At 46.2% G+C, this 24,243-nt stretch overlaps 2 protein-coding genes across 2 annotated transcripts in view; one reads left to right on the top strand and one right to left on the bottom strand.

The window, feature by feature from the left end:
- Positions 1-810: 810 nt before the first annotated feature.
- On the top strand, positions 811-20,340 carry DAO (D-amino acid oxidase). Its single transcript, XM_053589874.1, has 11 exons — positions 811-947; positions 6,349-6,551; positions 7,703-7,817; positions 9,493-9,569; positions 10,212-10,277; positions 12,216-12,270; positions 13,484-13,588; positions 14,776-14,858; positions 15,916-16,033; positions 16,679-16,777; positions 17,746-20,340. Exons 2-11 carry the CDS (start codon positions 6,358-6,360, stop codon positions 17,875-17,877), a joined length of 1,044 nt encoding a protein of 347 aa, XP_053445849.1. The 5' UTR covers positions 811-947; positions 6,349-6,357; the 3' UTR covers positions 17,878-20,340.
- A 3,392-nt stretch (positions 20,341-23,732) lies between these two features.
- Positions 23,733-24,243, bottom strand: part of SVOP (SV2 related protein) — a 115,312-nt gene continuing 114,801 nt past the window's right edge. The window contains exon 16 of the mRNA XM_053588592.1: positions 23,733-24,082. Within this exon, the coding sequence (XP_053444567.1) occupies positions 23,876-24,082 (207 nt within the window). The 3' untranslated portion in view covers positions 23,733-23,875. The remainder of the gene's footprint in view (positions 24,083-24,243) is intronic.

Genomic DNA, 24,243 nt, shown 5'->3' with positions numbered 1-24,243 from the left:
TGCTGGACAAGTGATCCTTCCTCTTTAGCCTTCTAAAGTGCTGGGGTTACAGGAGTGTAATCCTGTAATGCACCTGGCCTTGGCATGCATTTTTTTAATTTTATCTTCGCCTTTTTGTTTGATGATGCTGAGTGGTTGAGGCTGGACCATCAAAGCTAACCCAAAGGATACCTTGCCCAGGACTGAATGGGTCCCTCTCTCTAATTAGTCTCCCCAGCCGTACAATGAGTTGCCTGAAGTTCTCTGGGCTCTCACAATTACAGCTCCAGGTCTAACCCTGGCAGAGGAAGGGCCTGGAGTCCTGCCGCTTGTATCTCTGGGATACAAGAGCAAAGAGCCACACATCCTCATGGCCCAAACAGGCATCGCCTCCAGTCTCTCCTTGGCCTCATCTACCCAGCGTCCCAGAATGGCATTTGGGCTGGCTGGCCAGCTCTGGGAGTTCCTGTCCTACGCCTCTGGCCTGTCCTCAGGGGCTGGCCACCTCCACCCTGTAGGCCAGGCCCTCAGTGTTGCAGAGAAAGACCCAACCCTCCCCCAGGGTGGCAGTGGAAAGAGGAAAGAAAGGGGATCGTCTCCAGCTGGCCCAAGAGACAGACCTTCTTGTGCCCATCAGCCCTCCAAGAATGCCCGCCCTTCCTCCCCTGGGGCCTGCCCATGCGGGTTTGAGATCAGCCAGAAAAGTCAGGCAACTTTTCAGACTGGGAGCCAGGGGAGGCGAAGTCTCTTGGCCGGCCTGGGTCCAGTCCCTGTGATCAGTGTGGTGCCCAGCCCCACCCCTTGAGTTGTACCCTATCCACAGCTTCAGACTTTGACCTTGCACTCCAATCCCGGCTGGCAGGCAGAGGGACAGAGGGCCGAATCACCCCAGAATCAGGATGTCCCACTAGGGAATAGGAGTTTGCATCCCAGTGGCTTCCAGTCTCTCCAGCAGTTTAGCATCTCTGGTGAGTGGCTGATGTACCTCTGAACTGGGGCAAGGGGAGGTGGTGGAGGGTGGAAAGAAGCTTGACATTACAGGTAAGAGGAAAGGACAAACCAGCCTCAAGCAAATGTCCAGTAGAGAGATGAGGCTTTAGCCTTGGAGACCCCCTCAGCAAGGGGGGTTCGGGGTTAAGTGACTTCCTCTCTCTGAGCCTAAGTTTCCTCATCTGGAACATGAGATCATAACTCACCTCTTACAGGGTGAAGTTAAGTACTGCAAGACGTGGTGAATGGCAAGTACTTAGCCAAGAACTGGCCATGTAGCAGGTACTCGAATGGTAATTATTATTTTTGGTAGAGGGTTCATAGCCTGGTTCTCAAGTTTTCAAAGCTTCTGTTCCATTTTAAAGACTAAACTCTGAAAAGATCAACTTCCTAAGAAGCAGCTATGTGGTACAATGAGGAATTGCTGATGGTGGTAGTCAAGTACCTCACCTATGACTACTGATTTTTTTTTTTTAGAACAAGACTTTCACATTTTTTGCTGTAAGCATGCAGCAATCTGAGGCATCAGCTGCCTCGGGCTAATTTCTAGGGGACAAACAAACACACACAAGACTGAAGGGCAAGCAGAAAGTCTCAATGCCAACTTAACTGCCAACTGCCTAAATATTTTTATGGCACAAGGCAGGAAGCTCAGCTAGAACTGGGCCTAGATCTGAGTGCTGTCCCATACAGACAGTGTAACCTTCAGGGAGTGGCTTCCCCTCCCTGAATCTCAGTCCCCATCTGTAGAATGAAGATAATAACTGCCCCCCACCTACGAGAGAATTTGAGAAGATTAAGAGGATTATGTTCGTATTGCATCTACATGTGTCTGGCAAGTGGTAGAGGCCAAAATCTATTGGTTCCCTGCCTGCTCCACCCTTACATAGACATTATAATCACACCGCACACACACATACATAAATACAATAAACCCAGCTGTTTGCATCTTCTGGGATGCGTACTCCAAGCATGCTTGGTTAGAGTAATGGCCTAAAACAGAGAAGAACTTTAACACTAAACAAAAACATTAGCAACGACGAGAAAATGTCTGACTTAATAACTAAGCTGCGTGCATGCAGGTCCAGAAGTCCAGTACCTACATGCATGAATGCCTTCACCTGAGGCAGAGTCTTTTAGATCCTACAGTCTGGCTCCTACCTCTAATGAGAACCTTATGTACTTATATTGCACTTTAATGTCCGTGCACATGCACCCACACACAGAATTGCTATAATCAGTATCAAATTTGATTGATACAGTGGTATTTTTTTTTTTTTTTGAGACAGTCTCAAGCTGTTGCCCTGAATAGAGTGCCATGGCATAATAGCTCACAGGAACCTCCAACTTGGGCTCAAGTGATCCTCTTGCCTCAGTTTTTCTATTTTTAGTAGAGATGGGGTCTTGTTTTTGCTCAGGCTGGTCTTGAACCTGTCAACTCAAGTAATTCACCCACCTCAGCCTCCCAGAGTACTAGGATTACAGGCATGTGACAACGAACCTAGCTATTGTTTTATTTTTAAATGTGGGACTCTGAAACATTGGCTATTTCTCTTTACATGTATGACACTTAGATTTTTGAAATTGTGTGATCTGTCAGTATAGAGTGGTGCTTAAGCACACAGACTTGTGAGTCAGGCCTAGCCTGGGCTCTGCTCACCAGTGGCATGAGAGTGTCTTCAGTTTTAGCTTGTCTGAGCCTCAATTGCTTCATTTGTAAATGAACGTAATAATAATCTCTAGGGCTGTCTTGAAGATGATACCAGATAAGCATGGAAGGTTCTTAATACAATGACTGACACAGATTAGAAGCTAAAAAAAATAGTAGCTGCTATTGTTGTTACCTCTATATTGCCAGTTCTTTTTTTTTTTTTTTTAAGAGATAGGGTCTTGCTCTGTTGCCCAGGCTGGAGTGCAGTGGCATGATTATAGCTCATGGTGACCTCAAATTTCTGGGGTCAGCTGATCCTCCCTCCTCAACCTCCTGAGAGACTGGGACTACAGGTGTATGCCACCATACCTGGTGAACTTTTTTCACTTTTGTAGAGATGGGGTCCCACTGTGTTGCCCAGGCTAGTCTCAAACTTCTGGCCTAAAGTGATCCTCCTGCTGCAGTCTCCCAAAGTTCTGGGATTACAGGCATGAGCCACCACAACTGGACCAGTTTTTCTTGACTCAACCTTTTCCTGCCTTTCACAGAGATTATTTTAACAGCAAGACCCCACAAACCTCTTATCACAACCTTGTGATTTTGGCTGAGTCACTCCTCTGTGCTTCAGTTTCCCCATCTATATAAGGACCTACAGCTCATCTTTAAAGTTTTATACACTGTAGAAACTGAGTCCAGCGCTGTACTGGTCCCTCTTCATCTTTGCCCATTGGTGCTGGAAGTTGCTGCCAGGTATGGCCCTGGTGTTGCTCTGGCTGCCCATTGTGCTGTTTTCTTGGGCGTGTGGCACTGCTCCTCTCCAGAAGCTTGGACACCCACCTCACCAGTCTTGTTATTGTAGACATTTATGCAATGGCTCTGCTTTGGTCCACGATTTTCAAACCCCCTTCTCCCACCTCATACATTTTTATTGTGTAAAAGTAGCTGCTGTTTTCTCAATCCTTTGCTGATTACCTAGATGATGTGAGGATAGAAAAAGCATGGGCAGACCCTCAGACCCTGGTTCACCCCCGGGGTCTTCCTCTAACTCTGGTTACAACCTCAGATAATTTACCTTGATCTCTTCGAGCCCCAGTTCCTCCTGTCAACTGGAAACGATGATCCTCACTGCTGTCATTTATGAGCTCCCAAGCACTTTACCAGAATTTGCTTTTTTGATCCTCTTAAGAACTTTATTTATTCGTCCATCCATCCATCTGTCCATCCATTCATCGAGTGCCTGCTATGTGCCAGTCACTATTCTAGCTGTGGGGTAGGGAGAGAACAAAGCTGAGAGATTTGTTAGCCCTTAAAAGTTTATAGAAGAGGAAGCCCGGGCTGACTTAGGATTGGCCGCCTCATCCTGGTTTGCCTCGGACTCAGGCCCACTGACTTTTAGTACTGAAAAGTCTGCATCCTGAGAGCACCCTCAGTTCTGGGCACACTGGGGAGGTTGGTTACCCTCATTCAGTCAGGCTAAATGACTTGCCCAGGACGCCACAGCTGGTGGGCAGCAGAGCCAGTCTGTGAACTCGGATTTGTCTGACCCACACTGCCTCCTAGATCCATTACGAGGAATTTGGAAAATGTAGGAAAGCCCTTTATTTTTCTGCCTTCTCATTGTTAATACAGGTGGTCAGCAGAATTATGCAGAGACAGTCAGAAGGCCCAGAGAGGGGAAGTAACTTGGCCAAGGTCACACAGACAGCCAGAAGTGAAGTCTGGTCTGACTCTCCCTTCTTCCTCTCTCCTTCTGTGTATGCAGTGACTTTTTCCAATGTGATTTTCAAAGTGCTGGTGACAGAGAAGTCTGTTCTGTATTGAGGGCCTACTCTGTGCCAGGAACTTTTGCTGAGCTTCTCATTTAATCCTGAGGATGACCCTATTAATTAAATGAGATTAATTAGGTAATTAGGGTTACCACTATTTTACAGATGAGGAGATTGTGTCTTTAGAGGCATTGTGAGGGGAGTGGGGAGAGGGTGGGGTCCCTGAGTGGGTCTGTGCCCCATCTCCCAGTATGGAAGCTGGGAGGACAATTGTTCAGAGGACGGATACCTTTCCATTTGTTGGTTCTATCGCCAACTTGGCTTCCAAAACCACAACGGAATCCAGTTCTTGTGGGCTGGAGCTGTTTCCCCCCTTTACAAAACTAAGCCATATTGGGAATGTCCTGCTATTCAGGGCCACAGGCCCAAGATTACCAGGAGCCAAGGTCTGTGTGAGCAGAGCTGTGAGTAAAGAGGAGGGAAAGTTGAATTTGGCCCTTCCAGGCACAAACAGTTCTCTTGTTCTGCCTCAGCGGGAGCCCGCAGCATATCTCTCTGCTGCACAGGCACAAGCAGCTTCACGGTCAAAAGCTACTAGGCCTTCTTCTAAACTTCTGAGGGCCCAACCAGCTCCGCACCCCAAGGTAGGCCGGGTTCTGTGCTGGAAAATTGAGTTCTGAGAGCAGACAGTGTCTGACACGCGTCTGCTAGCTGCCAGCCTAGCACATAACGGAAATACAACAAGTACGGGTCACATTTATTTGAATAGAAATTAAATCCCAGCTGCACCACTTACTGGCTGTGTGATCTCAAGTAAGTCACTTCGCCTCTCTGAGCCTCAGTTTCCTCATGTGTAAAGTGTTGGGAGACCTCAGTGAACTGATGCATGTGAAACACTTGGTATGGGGCGGGCACACAATAGACACTCCAGAAATGTCAGGAAATCACTCTTTTTGCACTGGTATCTGATTAAGTTTTTCTATATTTGACATCTTGTTACATCTCCCATTGATCCTCTAAAACAGTATTTTTCAACCTTTTTTTATCTCACAGCACACTTGAACTTATAGTTAAACTTCCACGGCACCCTTACATTATGTTGATTTTAAAAAAGAGTTAATAAAATATGCTTATTATGCTTTGAAATCCTTTTGAAAATAATTTAATTAATACTCTTCAAAAATTGTTGTGGCATATCTTAGATCCTCTCACTGCAAACTGGTTGGAAATCACTGCTCTAACATACAGGTTATTTATTACAGGTTAAAGCTCTGAAGCATTTTGGCCAAGGTCAATGGCCAGTAGGTGGCAGAGCTGAGATCTGAGATCTGAAGTCAGAACCCCTTTGTCCTAACCATTAGACTACCCAGCCTTCAGGTGGGCAGGTGCTCTGCTAGGTCTTTTGTTCACAGCAGCCTAGGAATGGGGTGTCTGGGAGACTTTCCAGAGAAAGCTACATCATTTGCCGGCTGTGTGACTTTGGGCAAGTCTCATGGTCATCTTTCCATGCCTTGTTTCCATTTGTGAAATGGGAAAAGATGAAAATTCCCACCTCCTGTGGTCATTGTAAAATCAAGTTATAGAAAGGGCTTGGCACTTTTTGTTTTGTTTCACTTTGTCACACTTGGTAGAGTGCCATGGTGTCAGAGCTCACAGTAACCTCAAACTCTTGGGCTCAAGTGATTCTCTTGCCTCAGACTCCTGAGTAGCCGGGGCTACAGGCACCAGTCACACCTGGCTAGTTTTTTTTTTTAGAGACAGGGTCTCATTCTTGCTCAAGCTGGTCTCAATTTCGTGAGTTCAAGCAATCCTCTGCCTTGGCCTCTGCGAGTGTTGGGTTTACAGGCATGAGCCACCATGCCTAGCCCTCACCTTGGCACTTTTCAGCCTTCAGTAGGTAGTGACAAGAGTGTTGATGACGATAGGGTGATGATGGTGTGCCTCAACATTTCCTTCCCACAGGCTGGCACAATGCGCGTCGTGGTCATTGGAGCTGGGGTCATTGGGCTGTCCACTGCTCTCTGCATCCACGAGCACTACCACTCAGTCCTACAGCCCCTGGACATGAAGATCTATGCAGACCGCTTCACTCCGCTCACCACCACTGATGTAGCTGCTGGCTTCTGTCAGCCCTACCTCTCTGACCCCAGAAATCCACTGGAGGCGTGAGTGAGGGTCACACAGGGTAACCTAGGAGGCCCATGGGGCTGAATCTGCAGAAGGGGTCTCCCCATCAGGGCTCCAATCACTAAAAAGAGGCTTCTATGGAAGCTATGGTCTAGCATGGAAATACATATAATAAGTCCCTACTCTGTGCCAGATACTGTACACTAGGAGGCTTTGTCTCCATCCTTCTCTGAACTGGGTAACGGTCAATCCCATATGCCTTGGTGAATCCAGGAAACTTCTATGTGGACAGATCAGTGCTCCAATTTACCAAAGAAGTGATCACCAGGTGCTTCAACAAATGAATCCCCCTCCTCCAGTGAATAACAGCACAAACAGAAGTCTAATTCTCATGTCTGTAAATTCCAAAACCCATGTTCCTGATTAGTAGGCTTCTTCCCTCTCATGGCTTTGCCATCCTTCTACATGGCTTCTAAGGTTGCCTCAATGTCGTCATTCTCATGGACCAGTGACTGTGGAAGGAGCACATAGGATCACATGTGCAGAGTCTTTAGAATGCATTGTATCCACCTCAGAACCAAGTCACATGGCCAGGTCCTAGCTGCAGGAGAGTCTGGAAAATGGGGCAGCGCCTGTGACTCAAAGGAGTAGGGCACCGGCCCCATATACCGGAGGTGGCCGGTACAAACCCAGCCCTGGCCCCCCCAAAAAAAAAGAGAGAGATAGTCTGGAAAATGTAGTTGAGTTGTATGCCCAAGGGGAAGAGGAAAAGTTTTGGGGAGCAGCAAGCTGATGTATGCCATAGTTGTTTACAGTAGGGGGACTTTGAGGCAGACTTAACCATGTGGTTCACAGTCCTCAAAGGCAGGTTAAAGCCTTCACTGAAACTCATCAGCCATGTGATCTCAAGGCAGGGTGCGTTCCAAACGATTATGATGGAGCATCCTTTGTTCCCCTTCTTCTCTGTCCTATTGATGGGGAATATTGGAAAGCTTGGGGGAGGGAAAACCTGTAGGGATTTGGGGCATTGCAACAGTGAACATGATGGATTTCTGGGTTTGGAACACATCCTTACCAGCCTCCATGATTATTACCTCAGTGATCACAGCCCTCATGTTAGCTGACTTTCTAAGATTTTTCTGTCAAGCTCAAGTCATTAGGTGACCCAGACTCTTCGTGATCCTTTCAGGGACTGGAACAAACAGACCTTTGATTATCTCTTCAGCCACCTCCATTCTCCCAATGCTGAAAAAATGGGCTTGGCTCTAATCTCAGGCTACAACCTTTTCCGTGAAGCCTCTCCGGTGAGTAAGGAGTTTTTGACTGTGAGGGAGAAACAGCCCAGGAGTGGGGAGCAGCAGGGACAGAGCCTTGATCACAGTTGTGGGTGGAGGTTCTGAGTCTGGCGAGTACTTTGTAGGTAACAAAATCCCAGTTTTAAAACAGGGAAGTTGGGTGGCACCTGTGGCTCAGCGGAGTAAGGCATCAGCCCCATATGCTGGAGGTGGTGGGTTCAAACCCAGCCCTGGCCAAAAACTGCAAAATAAATAAATAAATAAATAAAACAGGGAAGTTTTAACTTCTATTTTTGCTTTTATAAATTATTTTCACTTTCAAATTTTGCTGTTAAATTGGCAGGGAATAGAGAATCTGGTACCAGGGGGAATCATCTTTGATTGTTTGGCTAAAACTCATATATGTGGGCATTTGGTGCTGAAGCCAAAGGTTTCATGTGCCCTCGAGGTCCCAGAGTTTTTATCAAGAAGGATAAAACATTGTAGCCAAAACCACCAAGTGCTTATGATATGCCAGGCCCTCTCCTAACTACTTTACAAGTAGTAACTCATTTTATTCTCACACTAATCAGGAAGTCCTGTTCTTTTTTTTTTTTTTTTTTTGAGACAGAGTCTCACTATGTCACCCTTGGTAGAGTGCTATGGTGTCACAGCTCACAACAACCTCAAACTCTTGAGCTTAAGCGATTCTCTTGCCTCAGCCTCCCAAGTAGCTGGGACTACAGGCGCCCGCCACAACGCCCGGCTATTTTTTTGTAGCCGTCATTGTTTATTTCAGCTGGCCTGGGCTGGGTTTGAACCTGCCAGCCTTGGTGTACGTGGCCAGTGCCCTAACCACTGAGGTATGGGTACCACCAGGAAGTGCTGTTCTTATTCTCATTGGACAGATGAGAAAAACAGGCTCAGAAAAGTAGACTAAACCTACCCAAGGCCACAAAGCTCTCCAGTGGCACAGTTAGGATTTGAACTCAGGCAGTGGGTGACCACATGGTGCTCCATGTGTGCCAAGAGGACCAGCACAGCCTGGGGAAATGTGCTCTTACTGCTTGGAGAGGGTGGTCTGGCTCTGTGCTCAAGCCCTGTGCCCCTCTCAAGGTTTATTTAACCTTAAGTGTGGTGCTATTAGCTTTATTCACATTCTCTTTGTTACCTTCCATGGGAGCAAGGGTGGTCATCTTGTCCATGATAATGATACAGACAAGAAAACAAAGTCTCAGAGAACTCAAGGTAGTAAGTGGTGAGGTTGGGGTTGTTCCGCCCTAGACCCTATTGCCTTCTCCTTTCACCCCTTGGTGACTCTCACTGTTGTCCATTTTTTCTCCTCTATTTATGACCTTTCCCCATTCACTCGCACTCATTCTTATCCTCCCCCTTAGTACAGTGGTTAAGACCATGGACTTTGTAGACAAACTGAGTAGGTTCAAATTTCAGCTCCTCTGTTGAGGAGCTCTACAGCTGAGCAACCTTAGATAAGTTATTTAATCTTTTTACTCCTCAGTTGAGTCTTCTGTAAAATGGGGATACGAATGATGTCCACTTCAATGGCTTGCTGTGAAGATTAAATGGATTAGTATAAGTAAAATGCTTGGAACGGTGTTTTGCGTATAATCAACATTATACAAGTCTTTTTATTACCATTATTGATTTCCACCCATCCCCATGCCCCTTTTCTCTTTCCTCTCAGGACCCTTTTTGGAAAGACATAGTTCTGGGATTTCGGAGCCTGACCCCCAGAGAACTGGACATGTTCCCTGATTTTAGGTAAGGTTATTATTACAGGCAGAAGGGACTGAGGTAGCACAGTTCAGACAGACTTGTTGAGAAGGTGGCAGAGAATGGAGGCACCAAATTATTTTCTGTTCCTTCCCAGGCTTATTGCCCCTGGTAACCTGGTTTCCTGGTGCTCTGTCCAACTCTTTCAGTGAGGCCCTTCAAACTGGGCCTTGGACTGGGGAGGGAAGGGATACGGAACCACAGATCTCAAGAACTCCGTATGAGGAAACTGAGCTTCAGAGAGGCTAAGTGACTTCCCAAGGTCACACAGCCAAGTGACTAAATGGGGATTCCAGCTCAGTCTGGAAGCCTCGAATCCCTTTCTTCCTTTCTCTACAGCCTGATGCCTCTCTGGTTCTTTCCTCATCCCACCCCATGCCTGAATACCCTCTACAGATGAACATCCGGCCTCTACTTTCATATCGCAATGTCAGGGCTGGCTTTGTCTGATAGAAAAACTTTCCCTGCATTGAGCCACAAGCCACCTATCCCCTCAAAGTTCACTCGGTGGTCCTGGATTTACGCTTTGGGAGCCCATAGAACAACATTGCTCCCACCTCTACTTGACAGTCTTCAGATCTAGCTCTGATTCTGACCTTTACTCCTGCCTTTTGCCTGCTGTGATTCTAGCTATGGCTGGTTCAACACAAGCCTAACTCTGGAGGGAAAGACCTATCTGCAGTGGCTGACCAAAAGGTGAGATTTTAAGCTTCTGTTTGATGAAAGCACCTCCCCCAGGGACCAAGTTGTAGCAGAAGGTAGCTCATAGGAGTCCTCTTCATATTGACCAACTCCAAGTGTTGAAGGAAACCCTTAAGCTAGATGTAGGAGCTCTCTTTGGTCCCGATCACCACCTCACACTGAGGCAACGGTCACCAAAATCCCTAATGTTTGTGTGATAGGATTTAAATGGATTCTCTTAAGTTTTCCAGATATATTTATCACCTGAAAAACATAAATTGTCTTTTATTTTTATATCTCTTCTTTTTTCTTCTCTAGCTGCTTTGGCCAGTATCTCCTAAACGATGTTAACTAATGCAGATGATGGTGGATATCCCTGTCTTGTTCCTGATATTAATAGAAATCTCGCAGTATTCCAAATTAGCAAATACTAGCTTGAGAGGTACATTGACATTTATATTAAAGAAGACTCCATATATTTCCTGTATATTGAAATTTTTCTTTTTTGAGAAAGAGTCTCATTTTGTTGCCCCATGCTAGACTGCTGTGGTATCAGCCTAGTTCACAGAAATCTCAAACTCCTGGGTTCAGGCCATCCTCCTCCCTCAGCCTTCTGAGTAGCTGGAACTACAGGCACCTGCCACAACACCTAGTTAATTTTTTTGTATTTTTAGTAGAGACAAGGTCTCGCTCTTGTTCAGGTTGGTCTCGAACTCCTGAGCTCAAGGGATCTGCCTCAACCTCCCAGAATGCTAGGATTACAGGCATGAGCCTCCACGCATGGCCTATTTTGTTAATATTTTTCAACATCTGGAATGGATGATGACTTTTATCAAATGACTTGTGGATATTTCTTAAAATATAGATTTCAGGGCCCCACTTTATACCTACTGAATCAGAACCTTTGGGATAGGGTTCAAAAATTCCCCACCCCCACACACACTTTTTTGAGAAAGGTCTATTGCCTGGAATAGAGATGTATGATCACAATAGAGTGGTGTGATCACAGCTCACTGTAACCTCACACTCCTGGGCTTAAGTATCCTCCTGTCTCAGCCTCCAAAGTAACTGGGACTACAATTGTGCACCACCATGGCTGGCTCATGTTTTACTTTTCCGTAAAGACGGGGTCTCACTCTTGTTCAGACTGGTCTCAAACTCCTCACCTCCTCCTGCCTTGGGCTCTCAGAGTGTTAGGATTACAGGAATGAGCCACTGCACCTAGCCCAGAAATTTGCATTTTAAGAAGTTTCCCAGGTGATTCTAATGATCAGACAGGTTTTGGAACCATTGTGTTAAGACATAGATATTTTTTCTAACTTTGGGACACTTATGACTTCTTTCAAGTCTCTGTCGGGAAAAAAATTCTTCCAGTTTTTCTACCTTGAGGAAATTGTGTAAATGAAATAGTCCCAAGGGTATGCTTTAGGTTTGCTTCTTGTTCTTTGGATGTTTCTACTATATTTCTAATGGTGACCAACAGTTTTCCTCTGGGACATTTAGAGGTAGAGGTAGGTGTCCTCAGCCCACCTCCCTCCTCATGCCTATTTGACATTGGTTCACCCCACTCTTCCTCCAGCCTGAATCTCATCCCCTTTGATATTACAAAGCAATATGGTGGTAGCGGCAAGCATTGGGGAGCTGAAAAGGTGTGGGTTTGAGTCCCAATTCCACTGTTGACTCACTATATGGTCTTCAGCAAGGCCCTTGTCCCATCTTCATCTGCCCAACGAGGGGCTTGGACCATTTCAGATTTCCCAAGGCCCATTTTGTGGACCAGTGGTCCAGCAAGGGGTCTTATACTAATGTGAGTACACAGCCATTTTCTCAAGGTGAATCCTATTGGTCTAATGTCCACAAAGGTTCTTTGGGAAATGTCCCCTGTGCCATTGACTTGGAGGGATAGGACAGAGAACTGAATACTGGGAATTTTGTTATGTCTGATCATTGCAGGTTAACTGAGAAGGGAGTAAAATTCTTCCAGCGGAAGGTGGAGTCTTTTGAGGAGGTGAGCTATAGGGCTGCAAGAGGGTGGGTATGGAGGAGCACTCTGCTTCCTGCTCCTGGGTCAGGGGACTCATTCTCAGGCTCCCAGAGTCTCCAGAGGCCTTCCCCAGCCTCTAGGCCTTTTCTCAATCCCAGGAAGACCCAAGTATTCTAAGGAGGAACAGTGGGATCATGGCAGCCTTGAGGGGCTGATTTACATCTGAGCCTCAGTAAGTGTTAGGGCTGAAAGGCCGGCTGCCTCTTCCCAGCATCAGCTGCACTCCACTCCCAAGGTCCCACTTGGTTGCTTCCTACTGATGCCTGGGTTGATGTTTCTGCAAAGTTTAGCCCTCAGCTGCCTTGCCGCCAAAGTAACACCACCACCAATAATGATGATAGTAGCAACTACCACCACCTGGTACCAACTAACTGCCAAGAGCTTTACTATATGACTTCATTCAGTCCCAGCACCTAGAATCATGTGTGGCACGTGGAAGGGGCTCAGTACATGTAGCCACTAGTATCACATAATGAGGACTTACCTGTTCTGGCTCAGGCCTGATCAACACTTGAAACACACAATTGTCTCAGATGTGGTCTTCATTCTCTAACACTGGCTCATAATTACTGGCAAACACCGGCTCACGAACAATAACAGTGCCTTACAGTATACGTGTCCCATGACTGACGTGTGACAAGAGTCACTGGAGCTGGGTTGGCGAGCTTGGGTGCCTGTCATGCCACATCCTTGAGTTGCTGAGGTTCATACAAAGACACAGCTGGGGGGGTCCAAGCATGTCTTATGCAAATGTCTTGGCAGAGTAGAAGGCAAGAGAATGAAATTAAAATGAGTCAGAAGAGGAAGGAAACCATCTCTGCTTCCTTTCTGACTTCTTCTGAGAGGTGCCAAGAAGGTTTCCCCGTTCCACAGAACTCTTTCCAAGCACTTTTATATCCAGAGTTGCCTGGGAGCCCCACAGCATGAACAGACATTACCGGCCCCATATTAGGATAGAGGCAAGTGACCCTCACAGAGGTAAGGGGAGAGTTCTGCGGTCACACATCGGGTAAGTGGCACAGCAGAGATTGGAGCCAGGACCACCTGATTCCTCATTGAGAACCCTCTCTGCTGTTTCTCAGGGAGTAGACAGCTACAGGGTAGGAGGAGAGGAAGAGAGGGAACAGGCCCTACTATGGTCCTCACCCTGTGCTCCCCCAACCTTGGTTGCTGGCAGGTGGCAAGAGGAGGTGCGGATGTGATTCTTAACTGCACCGGGGTGTGGGCAGGGGCCCTGCAACCAGACCCCCTGCTGCAGCCAGGCCGGGGGCAGATCATTAAGGTAAGTGTGTGCCCTTTGGTTTTTTTTATTTTGTTTTTGCCTTGTTTGGATTTATTTGTTTGTTTTGTTTTGCTTTCGAGACAGGGTCTTGCTCTGTCACCCAGGGTAGAGTGCTATGGTGTCATCATAGCTCATTGCAACCTCATACTCCTGGGCTCAAGAGATCCTTTTGCCTGAGCCTTCCAAATAGCTGGGACTTAAACAAACAAACCAAATAGCTGGGACTACAGGCACACACCACCACACCCGGCTAATATTGTGTATTTTGTGTAGAGATGGTGTCTCACTATGTTGCCCAGGCTTGTCTGGAATGCCTGGCCTCAAGTGATCCTCTTGGCCTCCCACAGTGATCAGATTACAGGCATGAGCCACTATGCCCAATCTCTCTGGCTTTTGTAATAGGAAGATTTTTCTGCATGCTTATTTCATTTCCAAAGATAGTGGACAAATCAGAAACATCTATTAGGGGAGCCCCCCAAATCCACAGAGAACTGGCATGTTAAAGAAATAAGGACCAGCCCCTTCTCCTACATGGCTTCCCGCAGTGTTCCCTTTGTGTATATACTTCTTCCTACGTGGTACTATTGAAATGAAAAAAGCAAATGTGTATGGAGTGTTTACTAAGTGCTATAAGCACAGCCCTAAGCACTTTATTGTGTTAATTTAATCCCTGGCACAACCCTTTGAGATGACACTATAATGTCACCATTACCATGTACAGAAGAGAAGAGTTAAGTATTAATAACATGCAGAAGTTCACACACTAGTGGTGGAAATGGGGTAAGAACCCAGAACCTGGTTTAAGAGCCATGCATGTAACCATGGGTTGATGCCTCCCCCTGTGTGTACGTGCACGTGCAGGGGTACATATGTGCATTCAAAGGTGTGCGGGTGTGTGTGGACATGTGTGTGTGTTCCTTATGGGAACTAATATGTGTGTGTGTATACATGTGTGGACAGAAAAATCCAGGTGAGACTGTGCAATGCCTCAGGGAGCAGGGGCAGCTCTCAGTTAGGGTTGCTCGTCCTGCAAGAGGCAAATACTCAGGTACAGACTTAGGTCAGCAGGGTCCTAACAGTATTAAGGAACCTGCATTGCCACTCTTGTCAGAACAAAGGGGAGCAAGGGCAAGAGGAACCTACTCATTCAGCTCTCCTGATGAGACCTTCCTGTTTTGAATCAACAGGTGGATGCTCCTTGGATGAAACACTTCATTATTACCCATGACCCAGAGCATGGCATCTACAGGTCCCCATACATCATCCCAGGGTAAAAATCCCACCACTCCATTAACATCACCACTGTACCATCCTATGCCATCACCATCCCCCATCTACATTGCCTTCCCCATCAATAAAATACTGTCTTGCTATCTTTTCTATCACTGTCTCACCTAGGCACCTTCACACTCTCTTTATGCCTCTGCTGCCTGCCCCAGGCTCCTTGCTTGGTCTCTGTAGTTGTTTTCTTCCCATATTGTTTTTCTTAAGTGAATTTGAACAATCAGATCCTTGGGAAGGCAGAACTCAGCCTTGATTAGGGTCTATTGTAAACATTCTTTTGGATGATAGTAGTGGTGATGCTGAACACAGAGGTAGTGAATGTGATGGCAGCAACACCAGAAATGATGTAAATCTCCAATAATGGAGATTGAGGTAGGAATGGTGATGATAATATTAATGGGGGAAGTGATGATATCAATGAAGATGGCGATGGTGTTGATGGGATGGCAATATCATTGATGGCAGAACAGTGATAGAAAAGATAGCAAGACAGTATTTTATTGATGGGGAAGGCAATGTAGATGGGGGATGGTGATGGCATAGGATGGTACAGTGGTGATGTTAATGGGGTGGTGGGATGTTGATGAGGAAATCAATGTTGACAATGCTGGTGACTGGGAGTAGGGATAATGGAAATGACACTATCAATGATGTTTATAATGTGGCAGAGATGATAATCCCATGTTGATGTGACTGCCTCAATGGTATGGCAGAGATGATAATATTGTGATGTTAATGGCAGTGGTGAAATGGTGAATGGGGTTTATCGATGACATACTAAGTAGTGAAGATGATGTTGTTGATAGAGATGACAGTATTGATAGTAATGTTACTGCTGGTAGAAGAGTTAATGGTTAGTGTTGATGGCAGTAGCAATTGAAGTGGTAATGATGGTGTTAGCAATGACAATGTCAATGGTAGTGGTGAAAGTAGGGATGACAATGTTGATGGTAGTGGTGATCTAGTAGAGATGGTGATGGGGTGAATATTAATCTCAAAGTTTTCATTTTCCTTTATCCTTGACATTCCTCATTTTTATCTAGGACCCAGACAACTACTCTTGGAGGCATCTTCCAGCTCGGGAATTGGAGTGAACTAAACAATATCCAGGACCACAACACCATTTGGGAAGGCTGCTGCAGACTGGAACCCATGTTAAAGGTACAGTAAGGTGTGGAGGGGTACCATTGTCCTAGACCAGGGTCCTAGCAGCTTGGTTACAAATAAGGACTTGAGGATGAGAAGATAACCACCACTGGGACAACTGGACAAATTAATTCCAGCAAGGGAATATACCAGAGTTTGACAATGTATAGGAAAGTCCTTGTCATGGGCTAATGAAACCTCTCTGCCTATGGCTAAGGGTTATTCCCCTTTGAAGTGACATCCTCAAAACAACTTTGTCTTTATGAGGAGCACATGCACTTGTTAGGAAATCTCAGCTTTCACATTTGCCTGCTAGCACTGGTGACAGTAGTGATGGTAAGGGTGGAAGTGGTGGTTGGTGTTGATGGTGGTGAAAATGCTGAGAACAGTGATACTGATGGTGATGAGGTGGGGACATTGATAATATTATGGTGGAGGTTGATGATGGTGGTGGTTGATGAAGATGAGGGTAGTTGATAGGGTGGTAGTAGTGATGGCAATGATGTTGGTTGCTAACAAACATGGTGATGGTGGTAGTGGTGATTAATCAAGGTGACTGTGATGATGTTGGTGTTGGTGGTGATGGTAATTCCCAACCTCCTAAAAATGGCAGCAGGGAAAAAAAAATCAGTCATGAGTTACCAGCACTTTTCTTTCCAGGATGCAAGAATTGTTAGTGAATTTACTGGCTTGCGGCCAGTACGTCCCCAGATTCGGCTGGAAAGAGAACAACTTCGCATTGGACCTTCAAACACAGAGGTAGGCTCTCCTGACAAGGAAAGCAATGCTCTCCTTGACTCCTAGGATGGCTCTGGCATTTCCAGAGACCAGTCACATCTGACCTCAGGCTCCACATGGCCTCCTTGGCAGGCAGGGGCAGTGGTAGCCAGCATCCCGTTCTCCAAAAATGGGGAAACTGTCTCAGTGCCTGTAGCTCAAGCAGCTAAGGCGCCAGCCACATACACCAGAGTTGGTGGGTTTGAATCCGACCCAGGCCTGCCAAACAATGACAACTACAACCAAAAAAATAGCTGGGCGTTGTGGCAGGCGCCTATAGTCCCAGCTACTTGGGAGGGTGAGGCAAGAGAATCGCTTAAGCCCAGGAGTTGGAGGTTGCTGTGAGCTGGGATGCCACCGCACTCTACCAGGACGACAGCCTGAGGCTCTTTCTCAAAAAGTAAAAAATTAAAGAGCCTCAAAAAGTAAAAACTTAAAAATAAAAATGGGGAAACTGAGTCTCAATGATGGCAAGGGACCTGCTCAAGATTACATGGAAGGCAGTGCCTTGGTATGGTAAAGTCTGTGGTCCAGTAGAAGGAAATGGATGCTTACTGGACATCTATTTGGAGGCAGCACAGCAGTAAGCCTATGACACAGATGAACTTATTGAATCACTCCTTCAGCTCTTCCCATGCTTCCCATGCTTCAGATGAGGAAACTTGGCTCTGAGAGGTGAAGTCACTTGCCTAAGTCAGACATAGGGATGTGATTTGGATTTGACTCCAGGGCTATTTCTCAGATATCCATTTTGTGGCCACCCCATCTATAAGAAAGTCTAAGAGTATTCTGAGGGTTTCTGCCACCCCATCTGGGTGCTAACAGAAGCTCAGGTGGCACCTGGCTTTGCACAGGACTCTTTGAGAAGATCCCAAATGGTCCAGGGCAGAAAACTTCCCCTGCCTTTTCCTCTGTCCATCTCAGACCTGGCCACCTTCACTCTTTCCTAGGTCATCCATAACTACGGCCATGGAGGCTACGGGCTCACCATCCACTGGGGCTGTGCCCTGGAGGCAGCCAAGCTCTTTGGGAAGATCCTGGAAGAAAAGAAGTTGTCCAGGGTGCTACCATCCCACCTCTGATGACCCCAGTGAACCCCACTGACCACACTCCCCACATGGACTCCCCACACCCCTTGGCCAACTAATCAATGTGCTCCTCTGTGAGCTGCTGCCCACCCCTCACCCCCAACCCTGACTTCTTCTCAGCATAAGATGAGAGAAAATCAATTCCTGGAGAAGAGCTCAGCCCAACCCGGGACCCTCTCTCTACCCTCTCTGGGTCTGACATTATGAATAACAGCTGGAGGGCTTCCAAGGATCTTCAGAAGAAAGGACAGCACTGAAAATCAAAGAGGATAGCTGTTTGAAGCCACAGAAAATTGAAGATAGTTGAGGTGAAGTAACTTGATTACAAGTCATACTAACATAGTAAAGGCTCAGAAAATTCCTGCAGCAAAGACAAGTATTTGGCATGTAAGCACGCACGTACATACACACTCACACTGGGGCCACATAGACAGGCTGATGCACCTAATGTGTATGTCTTTAGGATGTGGGAGGAAACAGGAGTACCCGGAGGCAACCCATGAGGGCATGGGGAAAGATGTGCAAACTTTACCAGATGGTGGCCAGGGTCAGCAATCAATTTTTTTCATCAATGTTAGAATGAAACAACATTAAATGAGACATCATTTGAGTGTTCACGTAACGCTTCTATTCCTACCCTGAAGTTGATCAGATTTTCAATGAATTCTTAGCAGCTTGATGAATTTAGAAAAGACTATTCTTTCCTTGTTAAATTGTCTTGGCACCTTGGTTGAAAATCAATTGACCATAAACGTATGGGTTTATGTTTGGACTCCGTACTATTGATCTCTGTTTCTATCTTTACAGTGGTACTCCATTGTCTAGATTACTGTAGCTTTATAGTATATTTTAAAATTGGAAAGCGTGAGTCTTCTAACTTTGTTCTTCATTGAGAGTTTTGTGTTTTGGCTGTTCTGGATCCTTTGCATTAATGTATGAAATTTGCAATCGGTTTGACAGCTTCTTCAAAAAAACAAAAAGCCAGCTAAGATTTTGGTAGAGATTGTGTTGAATCTGTAGGTCGATTTGGTGAGTCTTTAGGATGGCCCAAACTTAACAATTTTAAATCTTCTAGATCATGAACGTGGACTGTCTCCCCATTTATTTAGATCTTCAATTTCTTTCAGCTATGTTTTGTAGTTTGTAGGTCTTGCATACTTGATGCTATTGTGAGTGGAATGGTTTTTCTCATTGATTTAGAAAAACTTTGTTCTCTGGCATAGGGAGGGTAGGGGCATTTGAAGTGGTTCATCATCAAATATTCTTGATTAATTGAGAATGACTATATGTCATGTACTACATATACAGATATTCAAATATAGACTAAAGTGCCACAAGTGACCAAGTCTGACTCTCCAAACCATTGAATCTTTGAGGAGCCAGAAGGTGTTTCAGGGTGCTCTAGAGCTTCTGGGTCGGCATCCCAGATTCCAGGTATATTTTACACAACATTCTCTACATCTGTCTATCAGCACCCAGATCACACTATGGCAATGATCTGTTGACAGATGGTCCCCTGCTACACTGTCAGGGCATGAAGATAAGGACCACGTCTTAAGATTTTTGTATCTTTAGTGTTAAATATTATATTACTCCATGCACAGTGATTGCATACCATGCTGAGATCCACAATAGAGAGTTATGATTAACAGACTTGATCATTTATGTATGTGTTGCTGTGGATTCCAGCAACTCCTCTATTGAAGGAGAAGCTTCGGCTGCCATATTTGTACCCTTTGGCCACCCCTCCTTGACACAACCTGAACCAGAACCAACACTAAACTGGGCTGATCAGCTGAGTCAGATACATTTGCAGAACTGAGTTATGAGGTCATGCGGTCACAGCAAGCTGGAACCTTGCACACAGTTATGCATATACAGTAGTCAAGTGGAGAGAGAAGGAGAGAGAAGGAGGCCCATCTACAGAAGGATAGAAACAAGGGCTACAGATTCAGAGCCAGAGCTGCTTGGGTGCTGGGGTTCTGTTGTGTGAGACCAGGCTGCCCTTTATTTCTTTGAAAGCTCGCTAGCCTTTCAGAGGCTGTCATCTGGTAGCCCACCAAAACTAATCTGCAGATGACTTTCATTTGGCTTGCACATCATTTTAACACTATCATTATTGAGACAGGATCTCGCTCTGTCGCCTGGGCGAGAGAATGGCGGCAACTTCATAGCTCACTGCAACCTCAAAATCCTGGGCTTAAGCAATCCCCCTACCTTGGCTTCCTGAGCAGCTGGGTCTACAGGTGTGCACTACCAAACCTGGCTAATTTTTCTATTTTTAGTAGAGATAGGGTCTTGCTCTTGCTCAGGCTGGTCTTGAACTCCTGGCCCCAAGCTGCTCTCCCTCCTTATCCTCCCACAGTACTAGGATTACAGGCATGAGCCACTATACCCAGCCTCATTTAAACATTTTAGATCCAACATACTAAAATTCGGAGATTTCATTTAAAAATCCAGATTCTTGTGGATTCAGGAAATCTAGTCACACTAGATCCACGCATAGTGCAACAAAACCAGTTGGAACCATGCTATGGCCGCCCCTTCTGGATGGGGCTGCTTATGTTTTTCTCTCTGCCATGGTCTGCCCTCTTCTTCTTATTCCTATACGTTTTCCATTTCACCTACTTACATTCCCTGGCTGTTCCCTATAGGAAATTAGTTACTGAGCTCATTCATATAATAAAGCTCTACTTCTTAATTTTAATTAGCCCAAGTAGATTTTCTATTACTTGCAATAAAAATACTTTGATGAAAACTCTGTGGCTACGCATTCATGACAGCTTTCTCTCAACCATCGCCCGTCCAATAGTCATTGCCACCCTTCTTCCATGCTAGGAGAATCCCAATTTTGTGTTCAATAAAATGTGGGTATCCCTTGGAAGGTAGGCCCTTCCTTCTAGCCCTAGGGGAGGACTCATGTTGGGCTGGGTATACCACCCAGTTCTGACCAGTGAGAAGCCCTGGTAAATCTGTGGAAGGACTTCCCTTTCTAACCAAACCAATAGGCCCTTCTGAAAGAAAACTGTTGGTGACTACTCTTTTCCCGTGCTACCTCCCTTGGAAATAATAAGACGATTGGCACCTTGGCAAAACCATCTTATGACTGTGAGGTTTCAAGCATAGGAACAAATGGCTAACATGCAGAGGATGATGGAGAGGAATGCCAAAAAGAAGCTGGGTGCTTGATGATATTATTGAGATGCTGAACCTTCCCTGCACTCTGCCTGACTTTGGGCTTGTTAAATGAGCAATCACTATTCTAATGGTTTAAGCCACTATTGGCTGTATTTACTGCTACTTGAAGCTGAAGGGATCTTAGTCCTTTGATAAGTCTGTTAGTAATAAGCAGGGCACACTCTTCATCTTATCAAGGTTTCCTGTTGCTTAACATTATTAAAAACAATGCGTATCCATATACTTATTTCAAAGTCAATCCCTAAGATGCTCTTTTGTCTCATTGCCAACACCAACATGGTCATTTACGTATTTCTGAAAAGACTTCAAGTAAGAGAAATAAAGAAACATATAACCCTCACTTTACGTTTTTGCCATTTTCAGAGATCTTTCCTAATAGGGAGAGAAACATCTGACATTTCCATTATTGGAAACAAGAGCTTTTTGCTCAAAATTAGATACAAACATCATTGGTGAAAGGCCTCATGTATTTCAGAGGCTTAGGTGATCCTCTGTGGCAGTTTTTGTATCATTCAATAACATTGATTTTTTTTTTTAAAGGGCAGCCTATTTAGAAGGCAATGAGTTTTAAACATTTCTTTTCTTTTTTTTTTTTTGAGACAGAGCCTCAAGCTGTCGCCCTGGGTAGAGTGCTGTGGCATCACAGCTCACAGCAACCTCCAACTCCTGGGCTCAAGCGATTCTCCTGCCTCTGCCTCCCAAATAGCTGGGACTACAGGCACCCGCTACAACACCCGGCTATTTTTTTTTGGTTGCAGCCATTATTGTTGTTTGGCAGGCCGGGGCTGAATTTGGACCCGCCAGCTCAGGTGTATGTGGCTGGCGCCTTAGCAGCTTGAGCCACAGGTGCTGAGCCTAAACATTTATTTTCTCAGGCAGAGAAAGTCCTCAACTATGGTGCTAGAATTCTAGTCCCTGGAAAACATTCCTTCCCACCAAGCACTCTGTCCCCACCCTGCCCCCAGCTCCACTGGGCTATCTGAGGGAGAAGGAGTGGACATGATCACCTGGCAGCATCTGACTAGCTGGGAGGCAAAAGATATAAGCAAAAGTTCTGTGTTACCCACGAGCGCTCAGCTGTCCAGAAATAATTAGCAACAACCACATGTGGTTCAAGGAAATGTGGATGTCTGAGACACAGGTCTGCCAAACTGCCTCCCCCTTGACTGCCTGGGCTGAGTGGGCTGTAGCCTACATTTTAGGGACACAGGTTTGCTATTGACCTAAGGCTTGAGCCAGAAGTTTCCACCATCAGAAGAAGATGTCATCTCTAACAAACTCAAAGTCACAATGTTGGCAGCCAAGGGTGCAACATTCCCCCTTCTTGGAAAGGAGATTATCACATTACAGCACTGAGATAATCTTGGAGAAACAAAGGTAGCAAGGTCATTAAACCAGACTGTCACTAGGGGAAGTTATGACAAGTGAACAAACTGAGACTCTTGCAATGTCCATCACTGACATGTTTTAATAAGAGATGAACACACACATTTGGCTTCCTTGCAATGTTTACTTCCAGCAGAGGGTCCGTCTTCCCTGGCCTTTGATGGGATCTGACAACTTCCTCCCTCCTTCTCCAGGTCCCTCCCTTCACCATGGGAAAAAGGCTCATGTAAACGGAATCCCAGTCTGCTGAGACATACCTCCAGCCCTCTAGAGGCCAACCCAAAACCCAACTGGCCTTCCTCCTGTTCCTTTGAAAACGTACAAATCTGGGCACTCTCAGCCCTCTTTACTCAGCAGCACCTCTGCCAGGAGCTCCATCGCTGGAAAACTCTAGGGACTGCCTTTGGGGAAAGACCAAGATAGCCGCTGATGGAAGGACAGCTTTGTGTTGGGGATTCCTAATCCCCTAATCCCAGTGGGAAGGGATGATTGGTCTAGTATCCTTTGGATTTTTCTACCCACTCAGCCATCTGCCCAAGCACGAAATCCAAAGCCCTGAAACCTGAGTAAACTATTTTCTTTCCTCAAGAATTGCCATTCAGCCTGACCAAGGAGGGGGCCAGAAAAGAAACTCAACATGGCCTTCAATGCTTTCCTTGCTTTGGCTTTGGCCTTGACTCTTACCTCCCTTTGCCTTAGTCCCCACCCCTGGGAGGCAACAGCTTTCTAAGGTTGTCATGTGATACAAGCTCAGCTGTCCCTAGGGACACATCTGGATCCCTTGGAGCCAGACACAACAACTCTAGGGGGGACCAGGTGGGGGCTCAAGTTCTGGAATGCACATCCAGAGTCACCACTCATCAGGCCCTGGGGAGGCAACTGTAGGGGTTCCTGCCAAGGGAGCATTTTTATGATCCCAGAAAAAGCTGCTCAGCCATATCTAGGTCACCTGTGATCTCAGAGAAGAAAGCCTGGGGCCGGGGGTGTGGGAGAAACCTACTGAATAGGTCTGCTCGGTGGATGGCAGGTGTCATTCAGGCCTGGACTGTATCTACAGGGAACTTTTGATTGTTGCTTATGGAGGGTGTAACCGGGTGACTCTGGGTAACATCTAGTTGGCTGCTGGCAGCACTGGACCCTCCTAATGTGACGGTTTTCCCATGAGATCCTCAGGTTATCAACAAACCTTCCCCCACATGTGCAGAGAACCCCCTAGAGCCAACACCTCCCCATTCCCGGGTGGACCTCAATGAATATGAACAGAGTCAAGACACAAAACCCTGTCAGTCCAGGTCATACTCTTGGGTAAGTTCTTGATGTCAGCAGTGTTGATGAGTGCCCCAACTGGGCTCTGCCAGCTCCCTTGAGCTCTACAGCCTCAAAGACCAATTTAGCCCCTCATCAGTCACTATTCCTGAGAGCCAGAGTTCGACCTGGTGACACCTGCGCCGTGCGCCCCTCGGCCGACCATCTCCTGGCCCCACTCCCGGTGGCTGGACTCCTGTAGTCCTCGGCCTTTGGTCTCAATGGGCAAAAAGCAGGAGGCCAGGGCAGCCAAGAGGCAACAGCCACTGTAAACTGCCAGAGTCAGGTACACGGAGGATTCCAGCATCACCTGGGGAGGGAGACACAGGTCCATGAGAGCGTGAAGCACTGGTAACACCAACCATCAAATGGCACTGGTAATACCAGGCTCTCTCGTAAGCATTCCACGCCACAGCTTTATGAGTATGAACTGAGCACTTCATCTCCATTTTACAGAGGGGAAAACCAAGG

This window comes from Nycticebus coucang, chromosome 4 (genome assembly GCF_027406575.1).
Source record: "Nycticebus coucang isolate mNycCou1 chromosome 4, mNycCou1.pri, whole genome shotgun sequence".
In the NCBI taxonomy this organism is placed as follows: domain Eukaryota; kingdom Metazoa; phylum Chordata; class Mammalia; order Primates; family Lorisidae; genus Nycticebus; species Nycticebus coucang.
Note: the sequence above shows the minus strand (reverse complement) of the source record. Positions and strands in the feature narration are given on the sequence as shown.

Coding starts and splice junctions, on each gene's coding strand:
- DAO (XM_053589874.1), top strand. CDS start 6,358: ATGCGCGTCGTGGTCATTGGAGCTGGGGTCATTGGGCTGTCCACTGCT. Junction 7,818..9,492: donor TTTTCCGTGAAGCCTCTCCG/GTGAGTAAGGAG, acceptor CTTTCCTCTCAG/GACCCTTTTTGGAAAGACAT. Junction 16,034..16,678: donor GACTGGAACCCATGTTAAAG/GTACAGTAAGGT, acceptor TTTTCTTTCCAG/GATGCAAGAATTGTTAGTGA.